At 52.1% G+C, this 20,643-nt stretch overlaps 1 protein-coding gene and 1 long non-coding RNA gene across 6 annotated transcripts; one reads left to right on the top strand and one right to left on the bottom strand.

The window, feature by feature from the left end:
- Positions 1 to 730: 730 nt before the first annotated feature.
- Positions 731 to 16,258, top strand: ADCK2 (aarF domain containing kinase 2). Of its 4 annotated transcripts, XM_008697340.2 has the most exons (8): positions 733 to 1,911; positions 3,522 to 3,668; positions 5,999 to 6,127; positions 7,122 to 7,217; positions 9,769 to 10,017; positions 11,408 to 11,536; positions 12,364 to 12,417; positions 15,828 to 16,258. In XM_008697340.2, exons 1-8 carry the CDS (start codon positions 979 to 981, stop codon positions 15,966 to 15,968), a joined length of 1,878 nt encoding a protein of 625 aa, XP_008695562.1. In that variant the 5' UTR covers positions 733 to 978; the 3' UTR covers positions 15,969 to 16,258. The 4 variants fall into 4 exon arrangements, with proteins under 4 accessions (XP_008695563.1, XP_008695565.1, XP_008695562.1 ...); XM_008697341.2 differs by lacking the exon at positions 12,364 to 12,417 and having other exon boundaries at positions 731 to 1,911; XM_008697342.2 differs by lacking the exon at positions 7,122 to 7,217.
- Positions 7,231 to 20,642, bottom strand: LOC103669028. Of its 2 annotated transcripts, none has more exons than XR_570185.2 (3): positions 20,351 to 20,642; positions 17,999 to 18,195; positions 7,231 to 8,003 (listed from the first exon to the last, which is right to left on the bottom strand). It is a non-coding gene; the product is annotated as an uncharacterized LOC103669028 (long non-coding RNA). The 2 variants fall into 2 exon arrangements; XR_570184.2 differs by having other exon boundaries at positions 17,999 to 18,178.
- Between the last annotated feature and the right edge of the window lies 1 nt (position 20,643).

The raw sequence follows: 20,643 nt of genomic DNA, 5'->3' as shown, positions 1-20,643 counted from the left end.
CCTGTGAGGGTGTCCGCGCCGCTTCCGCTTTAAGGGGCGGAGCCCGAGCGCACGAACTGGGCGCTCCCGGAAGACCCGGGCGCCGCGTCCTCGGCGTCGGAACCCCGGCGCTCCGCGCGCCCTCCCCGGCTCTCGGGGGCCCTCCGCACCCCTCTCCCCCGCTCTCCTCACCCCGATCCTCTCTACCCTTCTCTCCCCACTCTCTCTATCCCGATTGCCGGCCCTCCGCACACCCTTCCCGCTGTCGGCGTCCGGATCCTCGGGCCCTCATCTTTGGACCTCTGCACCCCTCACCTCCCGGCTCCTGGCTCTTCCCCACCCCGGTACCCGGGTCTTCGGCGGTCCGCACTGCCCCCCCTTTTCCCACGCCGCGGCTCTCAACCCTTTGTCCCGGGTGTATCTTCCTTCTTCCCCCGCACCACCCTTGTCTCCGCTACCCCCCGGCTCTCGGCACCCGGGCCCTCCGCACCGCCCTCCACCCCCACCCCCGCCCAGCCCCTCTGCGCTCCTGCCCTCGTTGGGTGCCTGGCCACCGACCTGGCGTGGGGTGACCCCGCGACCGGCAGGCTCTGGCTCCGCCCGCGCGGCCACCTCGCGCAGGTCGCGTCGCGGTTCTGGGCCTGGCCGGGCGTCTGTCTTGGCCCCTCCTGCTCTCCTAGTTGGTGCGGTTCAGAAGTCCCCGAAGGCGCAGCCGGCCTCGGGCCTTAGGTCTAGGCGAGGTACCGGGAGGGAGTGGGGTGTGGAGCGGGCACGGAGGGGCCGGGCTGCGCTGCCTAGGGGGAGCGCCCTGCAGCGCCCTACCCACGCTTAGCCTGCGCGCGGGGTTTGAGCGGCGCCGGATCTCGCTGGTACCCCACTTTTAAGTGGGATACTCACCTGTGGCCCTGGACTCATGTCAGCCTTGCCTAAAGCGTGAGCATAGATGGGTGCCCTTTAAGTCGAGGGCAGGCAGGCTAGGCCGGGGACCTCTGGGAGAGGATGGTGAGCCCCTGGCGCTTCTCCATCAGAGTCTGCTTGTCGCACTTAAGGGGTTTTGAGCTCAGAAAAGAACTCGGCCTTTTAAGATCATCTGGGTGCTCTCGTAATGCCAGACTCTGTTGGCTTCTGCTTGGTACTTTACCCAAACTTATCTCAGCCTATGGGGACACCGGTGAGGGGGGCCCTGAGAGCGTGTGCCAGCGAAGAGCCGGCTGGAGTGACCTAGCTGAAAATGGGCCACTGGAGAGAGTCCCCCAAGAGGGGCGGCTAGGATGCCTCTTTCTGCATGTCCGCATCTGGCTCCGGGCTGGAGCTCTCTTGATGAAATTCTTCCCCCTCCTTCTCTTCTACCCCCTCACCTACCTGGCTCCCAGTGTCTCCAGCCTCTGGCTCTACCTGCTTCTGAAAGCCACAGAGACCTCAGGCCCAACATATATCAAACTGGGCCAGTGGGCCAGCACCCGGCGCGATCTCTTCTCAGAGGCTTTCTGTGCCCAGTTCTCTAAACTGCATGTCCGTGTGACCCCCCACCCTTGGACTCACACTGAACACTTCCTGCGGCAGGCATTTGGGGAAGACTGGGGGAGGGTCCTCTGCTTTGAGAAGAAGGAACCTGTGGGTTCAGGCTGTGTGGCCCAAGTGTACAAAGCGCGTGCCAATCCTGCCTTCCTGGAGAATGACAGCGTCTGGAGACTTGCTAAGGCCTCCCGCCTGCAGCCGTGTTCAGAAGTTGGGGCAGTTGGGAGGCTGGGAGAGCTCTTTGGACACCCGGGGAAGGGGTGGGGGTTTCAAGGAAGTCTTGCTGACCAGTCATTTCTAGAAAGGCTGCTCCTCCCTAAAGCTGACCCGGTTGGATCAAATGCAGTCCTGTCTCCATCTTCAGCACCTGCCCACCAACCTGAGCCAGATCACCTCATCCCGGTGGCAGTGAAAGTAAGTGCTCGGATGTCTTCAGCTGGCCCTTGCTGTCTCTAAAATGGCACCGGCCCCCCAGAGCTGTCCTCGGTCAGGAACCCCCATTTGCAAATTACCGCACATTGCCTTCCACTGATTTTTATTAGCTTGACCTTTGTGTGCCTATGCTGGGCACGCTGTATTTCTTGGTTCAAGGGAGTGGTTGTGTGAAGAGTCTGATAAAGGAAATGAAGAGGGTTTGGGGTCCGCTGCCTCTGTGGGTGGAGGAACCACCACCCAGCTGACCCACGCCTCTGGGGCCAGGATAAGTAAGAGACTGCCTAGGTTAGACGTGCTGTGGCGAGTCCAAGATGGCGGTATTCATTTTTACAGAAGTGACTTCCTTCTCTCTTCATTTCTAGTCACCCCTGCCTGGGCGCCATCATTTTTGTCTCCACACTTTTCCATCCCCGTTCAGCATGATCCCAGGGATCTGGCAGACCCCAGTAGCAGGTACCCTCGATGCTCTCTTACACCTCCTTGGAAACAACCCTCTGTTCACGCCTACTGAATCATACTTTCCAAGGCCTGAGGCCTGGCTTTTTATAAATGCTGCCAGTGATTCCCATGAGCAGGCATGTTTGGGGAACACTGGACCAAAATATCATCTGCTCCGTGGAAGACAAAAGGAGTGGATGTCAGCTGTGTACCAGGACAGGAGTCAGTCATGGCAGATGCATTATGTAGTCTGTACTAGCTGCCTTTGAGGTAGGCACTTGCTTGACTTGTATCTCTTTATTTATATCTCCGCTTTGTTCCTGAAAGGACTTGATATGGGGGTAAGGACTGTTATCTCCATGTTTTGTTTTGTTTTTATGATTTTATTTATTTACTTAGAGACAGAGAGTAAGCAAGAGCACGAGCAGCGGGGAGGGGCAGAGGGAGAGGGAGAGGGAGAAGCAGGCTCCCCACCGAGCAGGGAGCCTGATGCGGGACTGCATCCCAGGACCCTGGGATCATGACCTGAGCTGAAGGCAGACACTTAACCGACTGAGCCACTGAGGTGCCCCTATCTCCATGTTTTAAAAAGTGGAACAGGAGGCTGAGAGGTTGAGTAGCTTGGCCAGTTTGGGAACCAACAGGCCTTTGAAAGCAGACTCTTTCCATCCTACCTCAGTGCATCCTTGCTGGGGTTCTGTGACTCTAGATCCTTCTCTGACTCAGGCTTTGGACTACCCGACTCAGTTACCTGGTGTGCTCAGTAAAATGCAGATTCCTGGCCCCATCCCCAGAGTCGGTGATGCAGTAGGTCTTGGAGGAGGCATGGCCATCCACACCTTCCCCGGACACTCCACGGTGACTTTGGTGCACGCTAATGTTGGGGAGCCACTGACCTAAACTTAATGCATTTGGAAGGAAAAGCCCACCAGTTCTTCCCAGCAAAGCTAAGTGTGGCACAGAGAGCTGGCCCTGGCATCTCAGCGAAGGCACACGGGAGCGAGGGAGGCAGGAGCATCCCGGGTGTTGGGACCACATCCGTTCTGCTCTGATGAGAAGCTGGCCTGGCTCCCCTATGCTGGGCGCCTGTCCCATCTGGGTGAATGTGCCCTCCTGACCCCTCCCTGCCTCACTGTTCCTCTTCCTGGCAGGTGCTGCACCCCGGCTTGCTGTCTCAGGTGCAGATGGACCTCCTGCTGATGAAGATGGGCAGCCGGGTCCTTGCGCTTCTGCCGGGAATCAAGTGGCTTAGCTTGCCTGAGATCGTGGAGGAATTTGAGAAGCTCATGGTCCATCAGGTGAAGTCTCCTTCCCCCAGTTACAAATTGCATCTCACATAGTTCTTGCCATCAGCCATTTAGCAAATGCTGAATGGATGTGTGATGTCCCAGGGAGTCACAGCTAGTATGGTGTGGTAGTCGGGGTAGGTAATGCTAACTGATGTAACACAGAATGCCCAGATCTCAGAAGCCGAATGCCATGAGGTGATTTCTTGCTTCTATTAAAGTCCATGCCCGTGAACTGAAAGAGGGAGAGGGAGCTCTACTCCACAGTGATTCAGGGACCCAGTTTCCGCCCAAGTTGGGCAGGGCCATTTTCAACCTGCATCATCTCGGGTCAGTACGGAATGGGGAGGAGATCCTGGAGGATCCCATTAGAAACTGGGGCCTTCTGAGTCCACAGGCCAGGGCTTGAATGCCACGGCCCAGTGTAACTGCGAGGGTGCTTGGGAAGCCCTCTTCCTTAGTTCCCGGCAGGAAAGTGCAGGACTGCAGTGGGGCCTTCAGCCACAGGCAGCCGCTGAACTCCCAGGTGAGAAGAATTAGTGAAGTCGCGCACTGTGCCTTTACTTCCTTTCCAGGGCTTTTGAGTAAACAAGTCCTCCTCCCTGTCTAGGACCCTTGGTATCCTTGTTTAAGTAGCGACACTTAGTGAACACACTGTGGAGGGTCAGGGCTCTGAGTAGGCAACTGCCCTGGCTCCAGTTGGAGGGTGCGGAAGTTGGCAGTCTTTTAGGAGCAATGTGCTAGGTCCTCATTTATGTCTTCTGATGTAAGATTTTAAGCCCCAGGGACGCATTTTAATGTTTAGAAAGCTTTGGTGTATGCTATGGAGTAATGTAGTTTCGATAATAAAAGAAGATTAAAAGAGAGAAAATAGCTTCTATTCCCACAAGCATCTCTGCATTACTCTCAGTCCTACCACCCGTGCGAAATTCAGTTCCTCTTCTAGAAGTCTGATAGCATGGGTTGATGAGTGAGATTTTCTTGTCCATAAGGAAGGTATAATAGGCAGAGGGGGACTGACCTGTAAATATTCGCAAATAGAGCACGATCTCAGAGACTCCTAAAGAAGTCTCTCCAGGTTCAGCTGGGTTCAGCTGGGGCCCAGAGAGGAAGTGGTCATTCTGTCCTGAGAGTCAGGGCTCCCCAGGCTCTAGCTGAGTCTTGGGAGGTGAGTGGTGTTTACAGTTGGACCAAATGGGAGAAGAAATTCCCACCAGTGAGAATAAGGAAGGCGAAGGAGAGAAGGGGAGGCTCGGGTGGGCTGGGATGTTCAGCACCATACAGACTGGGGGAAGGTAGAGTTCTGGGCCGGAGAGGAAGCCGGAGGCACAAGCCATGGCTCTGAGGAGACAGCCAATTTGGATGTCACTCTCAAGAATTTAGACTTCATCCTGCAGGTAGTAGGGGGGCACCAGCAGATGGATTAGAGGGACGATGGGAGTCAGGGAGCCCCACTCAGGTGCATCTGTTAGGGTTCCGGTGGCTGGTTGGGAGTCAGCTTGGGAGCCATGGTGGGCTGGAGTGGGGGACCGGATCTGAGAGTGCTGAGGCTGCAGCTCACTGGTACTTGGCCCACTGTGTGGAGGCCAAGAGAGAAGAAGTAATGTGCAGTAATGCCCAGGTATCTGGCTGCATGGGGGCGGGGGCAGGAAGTTCTGTTTAGACACAGAGTTTAAGGGGCTCTGGGTGTCCATGAAGCCACAACTTGAAGAGAAGTGTGGAACTGTCTCGAGGAGGTGCTAGCTGAGGACGGAGGGGATGGAGAGGGGGAGCACAGGCTGGCGAAGGGCAGCAGCTGAGAGAGCATCAGCGTGTGCCAGGGGAGGATCATAGCGGGAAGTAAACAGCGGGTGCCAGGAGGAGAGCTGTACAGGAAGAAGGGGGTTCTCAATGGCACCGTACCGGGCGCCCCGAGACATCATTAGGATAAAGATGGGAGCAGTCCCTTGAGTCTGGCAAGCGAAAGGCTTGGTGAGTGGAGGGAGCAGCGTCAGTGCAGTGGGCAGAGGGGAATGGCTGCTGGAGAGCAGTGGAGATGAACCCCTGGGATGTGGGGAAGGGCCACAGGGGCTAGAGTGAAGGGGGGTGAACAGAGAGGGAATAGCGGGGAGGCAGCCAAGCCCAGGGGCTGCAGGGGTGTCTGCAGCTGCAGCTTCCAGCAGTTCATGGAGGCAAAACCGCCCCTCCTGAGTCCCCCGCCCCAGGCATTCTGCAGGAAGGGGGAGGGTGAGGGGGTGGGGGGAAGGCCAGTGGATATGGTGACTGGCTAAGCTCTCTGGCGGTGCAGATGCTGTCGTCCCCGTGCCCAGATCATCCCTCACCTCTTCTCCACATCCCTGTAGATCGACCTGCGTTATGAAGCTCGGAATCTAGAACACTTCCAGTGCAACTTCCTGAATGTGAATTCTGTCAAATTCCCCACCCCTCTGCGTCCCTTTGTCACCAGGGATGTCTTGGTGGAGACTTACGAAGTAAGTGAAAGCTTCCTCGGGCTGTGCCTTTCACTCACAGCTGGGGCTCCCGTCTGAAAAGACAAACCCAAGAGAGCATGTGATTACTGTCTGTAAAACCGAGGGGAGTTGGGATATGGCACTGGGTGGGAAGGCAGCGTAGGGAGGTGGCTGGGAGTCTGGACGTGGCCTCAGACTTTTCTGGACTTGAAAATCTTTCCATTTTGTATGCTGGTGACTTCATTTCCTCCTGTGTAATGGTGGGCGCCTGTCCCTGCCTCATAGGCTTGTCCCAGGAGTCAGTGACACACTGAATGCAAAATGCCTTCAGCACAGAGTTTGCACAGAGAAAGTGCTCAGCAAGTGTTGGTGTCACATCATTGGCCTTAGCTGTTGCCTGGTCCGGCCTCCTTTGTAAAAATGGTAACGTTTGCTCCAGGGAAGTGACACGAAAGACCCACTGTTACTGGTTGTGTGACCTTGAGCAAGTTACTTAAACTCTCTGGGCTTTAGTTCTTCTCTTTGCTACTGAGGAATAACAAGATCGATCTCAATGGGCACTTTGACAAATAACTAACCTACATGGAAGGTTGATTTACTTTCCTCTTCCTTCTCTTTTTCCCCTTTCTTCCTCCCAATTTTCCTGCTCGAGGTCACAGAGCTCACTCATTTCCCTGTTGGCTGATTCTTGATCAGAATCTAGCTGTCCTGGGGCCTGCTCCTGTCTTCTCTCACGACATTGCAACGTCTCTTACCTGTGGGGGGCGGAGTCACGGGTTTCCTCCATAATAAGCCGATGGGACTTGTTTTCTTTTGAGAAGTGTTACAGAAGGGAAAAGCAAACAGGCTAAAATGAACTTGTGGGTGTCAGATTCAGGGGGATCGTAAGGAAGGGAAAACTCTTTGGGAAGAGCAGGGATGGGAAGGCAGCGCCAATGTGTCACGCGGGGATGAGGAGAGGACACCAGGCAGGCCATCCAGGGTCAAGCTCTCTCCTCCCTGACCTTCCTTAAAGGAGAGTGTGCCTGTGTCCAGTTACCAGCAGGCGGGGATTCCCACTGACTTGAAGAAGAAGATTGCGCGGCTGGGAATCAACATGCTCCTGAAGATGGTGAGCTCATGGGCTTGGAGAGCGTGCTCTGGCCCCGCATGTGGTCGAACTGCGAGTGGGGAGACGGCAGACACACGGGTCGGCTGCCGTGGGCGGGAGGGGGAGCACAGCAGCAAGCCGCCACGTTGAGAGTCTGCTCAGAAATAGCAGAGCCGGCCAGAACGCCCCTTCGCGCTGTACCCTTCTGTTAAGCACGGTCCTGGGGGCATGCACTCTGTCACCAGGCCAGGTGCTGTGGGAAGAGTGGGGAGCCAGACCCAGGCCCTGCCCACGGTGCCTGTAGTTTAGACAAACAGCCGAGGATACCGTGTGTTCAGTGGTCATTCATTCATTCGGCAGTTCGTTGAGCACCCGTTTGTTCTGTGCCAGGCACTGAATTAAGCGCTAGATTTACAGCAGTGAGCGAAACAGACAGGATTACAGTGTTCATGGAACTGCCACTCTCTCGGAAGACAGGCCACCAATAAGGAAATGATACACAGGTACCACAGGGTCATTTAGGAGGGGCCCGTCCTGGCCTCGTGATTTATTCACGAAGCGGCACCGTCTGCGCTGAGATGTAAAGTCTAGGTGTCATCTATGAGAGGACAGCCTGACGATGAAAATGACACTCGTAAAAGGACACAGTGTTAGCTTTCACGCACTGATAGCAGCTCACGTGTCAGTACGGAAGTGTAGGGCCTGAGTTCTTCCTGGTGGCCGGCACGGAAGACAGCAGTCGAGGGATGGATGGCACGTTGTGGGCAGGAAAGAGGATTGAGCATCCAGGTCTGGAGGGTGCAGAATCTGGGTAAGAAGGAACCAGGTGTGTGGTCAGAGTGGGAGGAAAGAGCCCACGTGAGTGACGTAGAGCCGTGGGGGCCGAGGCTGGTGGCCAAAGTGGGGCAAGGTGAGAACAGGAGCTCAGAGCAGGCCCTGACTCCACTTCTAGCCTCTGCTGGAAAGTCAGCAGCCCCCACCTGAGGGGCTCCTGGAGCGGCAGGGTTGTGCGGGGAGAGCCGGGTGTCCACTCCGTCCGTGTGGTGGGAGCTCAGTGGGGAGAGGACTTTGTGCCCGGCACCAGGGCTCTGAGAGGCACCTTGGGCCGGAGGGGAAGCTGCAGTGGGAGCAGGTAGGGGAGAAGCAGCACCGAGCGGCACCCAGGAGACGGGAGATCATGACGGGCTCCAGCTTGCAGGATTGAGGATGGGCGCAAAAGCCGAGGGATTAAGCTGACAGCCATGTACCAGGTGGTTTGGCCCTGGGGTCGGGGGTCAGCCAGCCTTTCGTCCCCACATCCAGCAGGTGTGCCGGCCCTGGCTTCTCTAGTTCTCAGGGTTTTCACCAGGGCAGCAGCCTCTCCTATCTCCTTCAGAGCCAGAACCCAGACCCGGAGGGTCTCTCTGTGGCCTGGGGCTGCAGTAGGAGTCGTCCCCAGAGAGCCTCTGTAGTGGCAGCTCTCTGCACCCTCCTCTGGGGCTTTTCTTCTTCCCCTTTAGAAGGATTGCTGGTGGTTTCTGACCAGAGATGACCCTTCACAGGACGCATATTCCTGTCCCACAAAGTCACCCCTGACTGCTGTCCATCGTAGTCTCTGGGGCTTTCTTTCCTGCTTAGTAGGTTCAAAGCTACTTCCCCCAGCCCACTCGATTCTGTGTGCCAGTATGGGTTGTTGTTATCCTGGTTAGACTTCACTGTGATGGGCAGAGGGAGGTAATAGAGGACAAGTCTGATTTATGAAATGTTTTTTTAAAAAGGTAGTTCCATGAATTATAAGAATGTAGAATTTGGGGGAAATCTTTTTTTTTTTTTTTAAGATTTTATTTATTTGAGAGAGAGAGAGTGAGAGAGAGCATGAGAGGGGTGAGGGTCAGAGGGAGAAGCAGACTCCCTGCTGAGCAGGGAGCCCTATGTGGGACTCGATCCCAGGACTCTGGGATCATGACCCGAGCCGAAGGCAGTCACTTAACCAACTGAGCCACCCAGGCGCCCTTGGGGAAAATCTTTAAACAATGGGTAGATAATTATTCTTAATTAGAATATTAACTGCTCAAATCACAGAATAAAAATAAGTCCTTTGTGGGGCACCTGGGTGGCTCAGTTGGTTAAATGTCCAACTCTTGGTTTTGGCTCCGGTTGTGATCTCAGGGTTGTGAGATCGAGCCTGGCATTGGGCTCCATGCTCAGTGCAGAGTCTGCTTGTCCCTCTCCATCCCCCTCTGCCTCTGTGTCTCCCCCTGCTCATGCTCTCTCTCTCTCTCAAATAAATAAAATCTTAAAAACATAAGTCCTTTAAAATGCAGTTTGGTCTTTGATTTTTCATATTCCCTTATAATCTTTTTAAATGTTCTTTCCTTTGAAAGTAACTTTTCTCTTAAAAATGTCAACTGGGCCTGTCCCAGTACAAGTTCTGAATGCATGACATAAGCAGTGAGGCTTTATGAAATGAACACCTCTCTGTCGTTGTACTCAGTCGCTGGGAACTTACTGTCACCTTGGAGGCTTTTTTGCACCTGGCCTGGTGGTGATGGTGGGGCTGACTCTGCCTTGAATAGCACTGATCTCCTTCCAGATATTTGTGGACAACTTCGTCCATGCAGACCTCCACCCTGGGAACATCCTGGTGCAGGGGGCCGACGGGCTTTCCAAGAGTCAGGAGGCACTGCAGCAGATGGATGTCTGTGACACACTGGTGGTGGCCGTGACGCCCGCCCGCTGTCCGCTGCGCCTGGTGCTGCTGGATGCCGGCATTGTGGCGGAGCTGCAGGCCGCTGACCTGAGCAACTTCCGGGCCGTTTTCATGGCTGTGGCCATGGGGCAGGTGAGACCCACTGGGCCTGCAGCAGTTGGGGACGATCTTTTAGGCTCTTGGAAACTTCGCAGCCCCTCGGCCCTCGTCAATCTTGTAAATGCCTACATTTGCCTCGGATGCTCCTGATGGATGCGGGTGGAGTGGAGTGAGAGGGGAAGGACTGCGAAGGGCGGGGGGGGAAGCCGTCCAAGGGGTCTTAGTCAGAATATGCTGATGCCCATGTGTGACACCCGTTCTGAGCCGCTCATGGTTTGGGACGAGGGGAGGAAATGGCTCCACGCTGAATACTGTTTCATTCTGCTAGTTTCTCTTCCTGCATCAGTAGGCATGTGGGTGGGCACTGGGAACACTGGCCTCATGTCTGAGTACCAGTTGGCCTGGCCTGTGCCATTTGCTGCAAGACGGCAGGCTGGTGCGAAGCAGCAGCACAGACGACATACTCTCCAAGTATGGGAAGATCCCTTGGAGTCTGGAGTGGTTTTTGACTCCCGACCCTGTGGCTGCGAGGGGCTCCGGTGGTTGGGAATTATTATTTACAGAAAGGGATTCAGCACAACCTCTATTGAGTGACAATGAAGAAACCCTCTGAGCAACTGGTGTGGAATTTTCCAGCAAGAAAGACCCTGGCAAAGAAAGAACTTTTTTTTTTTTTAAGGTGAAATTCAGGGGAGCCCCTGCTTATTTGGGTGCCTTCTGAGGGGACAAACCAAAGGCTTGAGCCTGAGACAGTGGAAAGTATCCCCTGAGCTGAGGTTAAACACTGAGGTGCAGTGGCAGATGGAGGGTGGGGGGACATTCCCCTGCACAGGTTGGGGTGAAGGAAGGTCACAGCCAGAGAGAAAGAGCTCGGCTCCCGGGTGGCGCTGTGGGAGGTGAAAGGCTCTCGGAGTGACTGCTAGGGTGTTCAGGGGGACCAGGAGGCTCTGGTCCGAGGGTGCCCAGGGTGGAGGAGGAGGCGGAAGGCCGGAGCACAGAGGCTGGGTCAGGCGTGAGGAGGGAATTCTCCTCGGCCAGGAAGAGAGCCGACAAGGTGAGTGTGGCCGGGCCGGTCCAGAGGCAGGTCCTGCTGTCTGGGGACGGGCTGGTTAGTCAGCAGGGCCTCGTGGAGCATGGGCGGCAGGACGCTGGCTTTGTCGCTGTGCCCTGCGTGGCTGTTGAAGGTGAAGGAGGTGAACACAGCTCGTGGCCCTGGCCAGGCTAGCACGGGGGCTCTACCAACCGACAGAGACTTTCAAAGTCTTTGGCGGGTTACCAGGTATTCTGATAAAAGGATGGGTGGTCAAAGGCAGGATGGTTGAAACCCTGGGTGGAAGCAACGAGGATATGGGGAAGTCTGGGCAGAGCGTCTAGTTTTATGAGCTCTTGACTCTACCAAGTTCCTTTCTTTCATGTCTTGTAGGGCCAGAGAGTGGCCGAGCTCATCCTGCATCATGCCCGGGCCAGCGAGTGCAGGGACGTGGAGGGGTTCAAGGCTGAGATGGCCACACTGGTGACCCAGGCCAGGAAGAACACCATCACCCTGGAAAAGGTGAGCAGGCCACTTGAGGGGTGGAGGCTGGGGGGTGTTTACTGCCCTGGCCCTTGGATGGAGCAAAGGTTGAAGGGAGACCCTCTTTATGGGGAGAGGTCTTGGGTGGGGTTGAGTTTTAAGGCTGATAAAGAGCAAACCTGTCTTCTGCCCACATCTTCCAGGTGCGAGGCAGGTCACTGGAATCCCTGGCTCTCAGGAGTGGCTCCTTGACCTGGTTCTCCTGGGTGGCTGCTGGGGCAGTGACATTTACAGTGCCGTAACCCCTCCCTGTCCCGGGTATGGCCATTCTGCTGCTTCGCCTGGATCAGGGGCTCAGCTGAGCAGGGAGGGAGGGAGGGAGGACTAAGGCCCCTGAGCAGCCAAAGGACATACCTAACGTTCATGTCCTTCATTTACACCTGAACCCAAGCCCACTTTGTGTTTTAGACATAGTTCTAGCAAACTTGACTGTTTTCTCACCGAGTGCACAGTCTACACTAGCAGGGGCGAGTCAGAGCCAGGAGCCCTGGTAGTGAGGAGTGGCGGCTGGCACCCTGCCGACCTCATGGATTCAGATGTGATTTCTGTGTGTGCTGGGAGTGGTGGGGTAGACGGGCCTCCAGGCTCAATTCCGGCAGGGGTCTTTGAACTCACTAGTGTGATGGGAGCTGCGCTGGTGTGTGTCCGGTCCTTTCTGGAATTTGTCCAACAGCTGGTGTGTGTGTGTGCGGGGGTTGGGGGTGGTTGCGAGTATGGATATGAGCTGGTGTGGGTGGGAGGACAGGGCCTGAAAGGGAGAGGAGCGGTGGAGGGGGCTCTGCAGTCAGTTCTATTCTGTTTTCCAGCTTCAAGTTTCCAGCCTTCTGTCGAATGTCTTTAAGTTACTGATGACTCACAAGGTGAGGCCCCCAGCGAAGTCCAGCCCTGCACTCTGGTCAGGCTGGTGGGGAGGGGTCTGGGGAAGCAGGCGGGTGGCCACAGGGCGCTGAGAGGTACTTCTCCTACAGGATATCTCAGTTGTGCAAACATGTTTCGTACCAGTCTGTTTGTGTGACGAGTGGGGTTTCTGTTTCCTGGCATGGTCATGGCGGGGTCTTTTCCTTGCCACAGTTAGTCTGGGCACCTGTCAGTTTAGCAGTCCAAGTACTCATGATCCCTAGCTAGAGGCATATGTGTTTAGAAATCCAAAAACTGTCTCACTCAGGTTTTTCCTACCTTTTCCTTCCTCAGTTCACATTAATGATGCTTAGTCTCAATGTAAGTCATTCTTAGTCCTTTCCTAGGGTCGGGGGCTGCCCAAGAGGAGGCGCCTCTTGTCCCAGTGCATTTGGAAGCCCCAGCGGGGCTGTCCTGGCCTTCGCCTCCTGCCCTAGCCCCTTGGAGGGAGGTGGCCTCACGGTTCTTCACCTTGGCCTCTGCCTCGAGCTCTGTCTCCTTGTGCTGGAGGGTGGTCTTGGGCCACTCTTCAGAGTCAGGCTGCCAGCCAAGGGTGTAAGGTGTTGAGGGCAGGGAGGGGAAGGTTCTCATCTGAAGATGGCCTTTCCCATTGTTTCTCTTGAGGTTCTTCAGTCTGATAGTGAACCGCTGCATGGGAAAGGCAGCTATTTGACAAGGATCGTAAGACATAACTGCGAGTCACAAGGTTGTCTGGCCTAGTGCTTTCATCTTACAGAAGGAACAATGGAGGCAGGGAGGTCCACTTGCTCCCTTGGGTCTTGTGGGCAGAGCTAAAACTTGACACACAGCTGGGTCTCTCAGTCCCGTGCTCTTTCTGCGGCTCCATGACTGGTCTGCAGTGGCTGTGTGCTCGGAACCAAACCCACGCACAGAATAGGGTCTCCCCAAGTATGCCATGGATTTGTGGGGTAACAGGTACAGCGAGCACATGTGGGATGCCTGCCACCTGCAATCGGTCGTGCTGGGTGCTTTTCACCCAGTCTCTCATTCAGATCTCAGGACAATCTCCACAGGCAGGTATGATCTCTGCCATATTATCCACACGAAGGGACAGGCACAGAAAGGTTAGGTGACTCACCACATCCCACTGACTGTGCATGGCGGAGCCATGGTCAGCACCCGTCACCGACTCCAGAGTTGGCTTTGTTGGTGGGGTTTTTGTGAAAAGCTTTATGCTTTCCAAAACTTTTGACAAGTTCTGTTTTAAATTTTTTTAAAAGATTTTCTTTATTACTTGACACAGAGAGAGAGAGAGAGAGAGAGCACAAGCAGTGGGAACAGCAGGCAGTGGGAGAGGGAGAAGCAGGCTCTCTGCTGAGCAGGGAGCCTGATACAGGGCTCGACCCCAGGACCCTGGGCTCATGACCTGAGCCGAAGGCAGATGCCCAACCGACTGAGCCGCTCAGACACCCCTGACGAGTTCTGTTTTAAAAATGACTTAAATATCACCATGGGACTGGAAAAAGCTTTAACTGGGAAAAGCGGCAGGTCTGCTTTTCCCTCTCCCTCTGTGATCTCTCTCACTTTCGCTATCTCTCAAATAAATAAATAAATAAAATCTTTAAAAAAAAAAACTTAAAAATATTTAATTATAGTTAAAAATACATATAAAAATTTACCCTAAACATTTCCAGTGCATAGTTCATCAGTGTCAACCATATTCACATTATCATGTGACAAATCTCTAGAATTTTCTCAACTTGCAAAATGGAAGCTATAGCCACTGAACAACTCCCGATTAATTTCTCCCTCCTCTCAGCCCCTGGCTACCACCATTCCACTCTCTGTTTGCATGATTTTGGTGACTTTAGGTACCTCGTATAAATGGAGATGTGCAGAATTTGTCCTTTTGTGACTGGCTTACTTCACTCACCATAATGCCCTCGAGGTTCATCCATATTGTAGCATGTCACAGGATTTCTTTTTCAAGACTAAAGAATATTCTGTTGTATGTATATACCATGTTCTCTTTATTTGTTCATCCGTCCGTGGACATTTGGGCTCCTTCCACCCCTTGGCTGTTATGAATAATGCCACAGGAAACATGGGTGTGCAAATATTTCTTTGAGGTCCTGCTTTCAGTTCTTTTGTATATTTACCCAGAAGTGGGACTGCACGATCACATGGTATTTTTGTAGTTTTAAACTGAGGAAGCTCTATACCACTTCTCCACGCATGATTTTACATTCCCGCCATCAAAATACAAAGGATCTGGTTTTCCACATCCTCACCAACACATGTTATTCTGTTGTTTTTTATAATTCTCCTAACGGAGGCGGGGAGGTGGTATCTCACTGTGGTTTTGATCGCATTTCTCTAATGATTAGTGATGTTCAGCCTCTATTCAGATGCCCGTTGGCCATTTGTATGTCTTCTTTGGAGAAATGTCTATTCATGTGGCACTTGATTTTTTAATAAAATAGTGGCCAGAAACATAGAGATAGAAAAAATACAGCAAACACTGAAGAACTCACCACTCAGCTTGAGAATGAAAGCATTTCCGGTGGTGGTCAAGCACCATCTGATGCCCCACACAACTTTTCAGGCCTGAACTGAGACAAATACCCTTTCCTTTTAACAGAGGTTATTTCCCCCTGAGTCCACCTTCAGTTTCCCGACCTTTAGTCCATTTGAGAAATGGATTCTTATTCTTCTAGGTTTAAATCCTGGCTATCCTCTCCCTCACACAGTGGCCTTGAGCAAGTCACGTAACCACCCTGTGCTTCAGCTTCCTTTCTATAGAATGGGGATAATGATAGTACTTTTGAGAATTAGTTGAGTAATTCACTTAAATTGCTATTACTTTTCACCTGGCTCCAAAGGGGAAGAAGTTGGGGGCACCTGGGTGGCTCAGTAGTTAAGTGTCTGCCTTCGACTCAGGTCATGATCCCAGGGTCCTGGGATCGAGAGCAGGGATCCTGCTTCTCCCTCTGCCTGCCACTCCCCCTGCTTGTACTCTCTCTCTCTCTCTCTCTCTCTCTGTTAAATAAATAAATAAAATCTTGGGGAAAAAAAGGCTGCTGCAGATCTTGAAAAATGACCCTCATGTAGATGTATAGTTTCTGGTATAGCTGTGACATATTCATTGTATTTTTAAGTCTTTCAGATACACACACACACACCCTAGAGAAGTACATGCTGCATCCCCCAGATTTTCCGTTAATATTTCTCGTAGATGGGAGGTTGGGTGAGTAGATGAGATGGTGGTGAAAATGATGGGGTAGGGGAAAGAGTATTAGGTGGACGGCAGAAATCCCAGCAAGCCTGGAGTGGACAGTCACTTGGTTACCCAGGATACTTGTCTCTAGATCTCTAAATGGCTTTGGAAAGAACCAGTGTGTTTCTGTTTCAGGTCAAGCTAGAGAGCAACTTTGCCTCCATTGTGTTTGCCATCATGGTGTTGGAGGGGCTTGGCCGCTCACTGGACCCCAAACTGGACATCCTGGAGGCAGCAAAGCCTTTCCTTCTGAAAGGACCAGTGTCCTCCCACTGACTGCAGCAGTGGCCATGCCGTGGGCCTTCGACTCAGAACTGAGGGCCACTCCCGACAGCCTCTCCTGTGGCAGCTCGAACATTTTAAAACTGGGATGCACAGAAGACATGCCAATATTTTTCACTCTGACTTTGTTTCACGCATCTGTTTTAAAAGCTTTGGGTTCTTTGGGGAAGTAAAGGGAGGGAAGAGTCCTGGCCATTCAGTCGTGCAAGCTGGGCCTGGTGTCGGGGAGACTATTTCAGTGAAAATGTTCTGTGGAGGAGGACAAATAAACTTATTTTGTTTTCTTTTTTTTTTTTTTTTATAAAGATCTTATTTATTTATTCGACATAGATAGAGACAGCCAGTGAGAGAGGGAACACAAGCAGGGGGAGTGGGAGAGGAAGAAGCAGGCTCATAGCGGAGGAGCCTGATGTGGGGCTCGATCCCACAACACCGGGATCACGCCCTGAGCCGAAGGCAGACGCCTAACCGCTGTGCCACCCAGGTGCCCCTATTTTGTTTTCTTGTTTTTGTCTCTTCTCTTTTTAACCCTCTCTGCTTCCTGATCGGGTGGGTCCTGCTGGGTGTTCCATGCCTCTGAGATTTAGGTTGGAAAATGTCACAGAATCCTGTGGATCCATGGCTTCCTAATGTTTCTGATTATGTACCCTATTGGTAAATATTTATATTTACATATATATGTGCACATGTATCACTTATTCATAGGTCTTATACAGCTGCTACCCCCACTAGCAAATCTCTGGAGGCACCGTATATACTTGGGGCAAATTTTGAGGTACTTCAAATTATCTTCCTGATCCTTTTTAATATTTTTTGATGGCCTCCTGCTCAATTTTATTGCAAGGTAAGACGATTAATGTGGCTGACATACTCGGACAGGAGCAGAATCAGCTCAGCCATTTTCTTCAAGTTCCCCTGTACGCACATGTTAGCGTTCAGACTGCAGTTTCTTGGAGTAATGTTCAGCCCCTTTTCTATTTGTCTGGAGTCAATTTTGGCTAATATTAACATAGAGATGATAGAATCAGGACATCCCCTTAACCAGGGCTTGAAATCTGCAGTGGCACCCCAGTGACACCCCAGCAATGAATTAAGGCAGTGGCCACTGCTGCCTTTCTGCACTGGGCCCACTCACGGTCAGTTCTCTTAAAGCTGTGGCTGGCCCACGGACTAAGAGATAGATATTAGATATTAGTAAAGCTTAGTTTCTTATTTTTTTTAAAGATTTTATTTATTTATTTTGAGAGAGCGGGGGAGAGGGCGGAAGCACGAGCAGTGGGGAGGAGCAGAGGGAGAGGGAGAAGCAGACTCCCCACTGAGCAGGGAGCCCGCTGCGGGGCTTATCCCAGGACCTTGAGATCATGACCTGAGCTGAAGGCAGACGCTCAACCGACTGAGCCACCCAGGCGCCCCTAGTTTGTTTGTTTGTTTGTTTTTGTTTTTTGATAAAAAATAGCATTTTCTCCCACATCCCAGTGGATTCTCTCGCTTGCTTTGGAGACCACTGCTCTAGATAGTGAGTGGAAAGGCAAGCTCTCCCGTTCCCTGGAAGTTCTGCTCTGACCACAGGACTAGATAGATTCTTCCATTCTTTCCTTCTCAAGGATAAAGTTCCTCCTTTCTGTCTTTTAGGAAGTAAGTAAGGTTTAGTCAGACACAGGTTCATTTGGGGCAGTTCTTTTCAGAGAGCTAGAGATGCAATTTTTACTTACCAAGTCGTGAGGGGAGGGCAGTCTAGTCAGGCAGTGAGGGGCTGGGGTGGCTCGGGGTAGCTTGGGAGCGGGCAGTGGCACCATTTAGCTCCCTCATGGACACTCCGGCCAGACACAGGTTGTGTCAAGTGCACATACTCTGTGGGGTGATGGGGGGTACAAGCACAGAGCAGGCACCGCCCTGAGCCCACGCCCTGAGCTTTAACTAAAAGCCAGTTGGTTTAATCACACCATTGTGGCATGTATTACTTATCTATCAGTGCATACAAACTACCCAAAACTTAGTCGCTTGAAAACAACAAAACTTAGTACCTCACAGCGTCTGCAAGTCAGAAATCTGGGTGCCGCTTCCCGGGTCCTCTGGTCAGGGTTTTGCATAAGCTGTGGGTGGGTCTGATGCCAAGCTCGTTCACAGGGTGGTTGGCACGATTCAGTTCCTCATAGACTGTTGGACTGAGGGCCTCAGTTCTTCAGGAAATTTTACAGCGACAACTGAAAATGAACACAGGCTGTATTGAAGAGGAGAAAAAAGGGCAACAGGTATGCTTTAATATGGGTAATTTGCTGATTTTTAAATTAAGCATCTTAAAAAAGCAAAACTTGATTTATAAAGTCATCTTCTTAAGGAGAAAAGGCTATGGCTACTTCCTTGGCTGAGCAGGGAGCCCAATGCAGGGCTCGATCCCAGGACCCTGAGATCATGCCATGAGCTGAAGGCAAATGCTTAACTGACTGAGCCACCCAGGCACCCTGTGGAACAGGTTCTTGATTTGGGGTTAGATGCTCTAACGTCATTTAGAGTCTGTCTTTTGTTAGCACTTGACTGGGAATTTGATTTATCATGTAGCAGCTGAGAGCTCAGTGTCAGGGCTTGGCATCCTTCCTCTCACCTTCTAAAATGCATCATCTCAAATGGGGCACTCATCTGAGAACCCAAAAGAAGCCACCCCAACCCCTCACTGCCATTATGCAACCTGCAAAAAGCAGTAAGGGACATTTGCCCTTGGAGTTCTTAAAGCCTGTCTGCAGAACAAATATGCATCACTGCTACGTAGTCAAAATAGTTTACTGATTGGGACCCTAAACTTCCTATAGTAAAAAAATCAGGCTTAGTAATGTAAGACATGAAAGCTAAGGCCCCCACAAATGGTCTATAAAACAATATTGCTTTAAGTAGAATCAAGCACTGTTTTGTAATTCAGCAAGAAAGATGGGGAGGGTGGATGGATTTTAAGTCACTTGAATAGGTTTTGCTACTAGGTAGGGAAGGAATAACAAAGTGTAAACATTTCCTGAGTATGTGCTGTGGGCTGGGTCCTCTCATAGACGACTCCCACTCAGATGGGGCCACTGATACTCAGAGAAGTAGAGTGACTTGTCCAGATTCATAGAACTATTAACAGGCACTGCTGAGGTTTGAACTCTAGATATTTTGGCCCTTTTTTGTTTAAGCTGTGCTTTTTTTTTTCTTGGCCTTGACATCATAAATTCATTCTTTGCTGGGATCAGAGAAGTTGTGTAGCAGGGGCAGTGAGATCCCAAGAAAGGATGGAAAGCCCTGTCTTCCCAAATTATGAACTTCGTATCTTAGTGGCTTGTACATGTCACCAGAAAGTGTTAAGTGGTGAATGGTAACTCAGAGAAAGCCACGCTAGGTTATCAACTAGAAAGTCAACTTTCATTCAGAAAATAGTGGATACTCTCCTCTAATCTATCTACCAACTTAGAAGTTAGAAGGGCAGGACAGGGGCGCCTGGGTGGCACAGCGGTTAAGCGTCTGCCTTCGGCTCAGGGCGTGATCCCAGTGTTATGGGATCGAGCCCCACATAAGGCTCTTCCGCTATGAGCCTGCCTCTTCCTCTCCCACTCCCCCTGCTTGTGTTCCCTCTCTCGCTGGCTGTCTCTACCTCTGTCGAATAAATAAATAAAATCTTAAAAAAAAAAAAAAAAAAAAAAGAAGGGCAGGACAACGGGAGAGTCCTACAGGGCCAGAGGGTTAATTAATAGGCTGTTCAGAATGCCACAGGGCAGCTCAGTAATCATAAGCTTTATGTGAGCCTAACTCCAGGGAGAGAGGTTTCCCGCTACAGGGCACATGGAGACCCACACCTCGGCACCGAAGGATGGTGTCAGTTATATTCAAGGCACTCAAATCCCTAAATTTAGGTCTACATTTCTGTCCGTTAGTGTCCTATTTTTCATGCCTGAGTGTGTAGTCTTCAGTGTTTAGCTTAAGGATCATTTGATCCATTTCAAACTGAAATCTCCAACGTGTGAGGCAGGCAGGCTAACTATAATTTAATCAAACCTGGAACTTTTTAGGAAAGCTATAACCCATAAGTAAAGACCCTAAGAAATTGCGGGAGTGGTGTGGTGTGGGGTGCGTGTCCAGAAAAGTTTAGATTCCATCCAGGATTTAACAGACGGCAGTATTAAGAGACAAAAGCCAAGAATCCAGGGCTTGGCTCAGGATCAGGCAATTAGAGCACTGCGTAAACTGGAGGCCACGCTAAAATGCAGATTTCTTGGTCCTACTTCAGACTGAAGAGTATCTGAGGTCGGGCTCCTCAGGTGAATGGGATGCCACCAGCCCACGGACTGATATTTGCGAACCACTGGCTGCCGGTTCGTAATCAAGTTTGCAGAACAACAATAAAACAAGACCTTAAAGAAACCGTTGTCAGCCTCCTGCAGGAGAGGAGAGTACAAAAGACTAGCTTTGGGAAGGTCCTCTGGCTCAGGCGGTCCGGCGGCCTAAAAGGGTCCGGAAGGCAGTTAACTCAGGAGCAGTAGGCAGAGCAGCTCGCGGAGGCGGGAAAACACCGCGTCTACATCAGCAGTCCGGGAGGAGCGAGAGCAGACTCAGTGCTGCCTTCTCAGCACACGCGTGCAATCAGAAGATCCCAAACCCCGGCCCAAGGCCCGGCGACCCGAAGACCGGAACTCTGCCCCCGTTC

Source organism: Ursus maritimus, unplaced genomic scaffold (assembly GCF_017311325.1).
Source record: "Ursus maritimus isolate PB19 unplaced genomic scaffold, ASM1731132v1 scaffold_3, whole genome shotgun sequence".
NCBI classification, from domain to species: domain Eukaryota; kingdom Metazoa; phylum Chordata; class Mammalia; order Carnivora; family Ursidae; genus Ursus; species Ursus maritimus.
This window is presented reverse-complemented; position numbering and strand designations above follow the sequence as displayed.

What these genes read in the sequence shown, in the direction of transcription:
- ADCK2 (XM_008697340.2), top strand. Translation starts at nt 979, where the DNA reads ATGGTGAGCCCCTGGCGCTTCTCCATCAGAGTCTGCTTGTCGCACTTA. An exon ending in TCTTGGTGGAGACTTACGAA is followed by an intron (nt 6,128 to 7,121) that starts GTAAGTGAAAGC and finishes CCTTCCTTAAAG; the next exon opens with GAGAGTGTGCCTGTGTCCAG. An exon ending in ACACCATCACCCTGGAAAAG is followed by an intron (nt 11,537 to 12,363) that starts GTGAGCAGGCCA and finishes TCTGTTTTCCAG; the next exon opens with CTTCAAGTTTCCAGCCTTCT.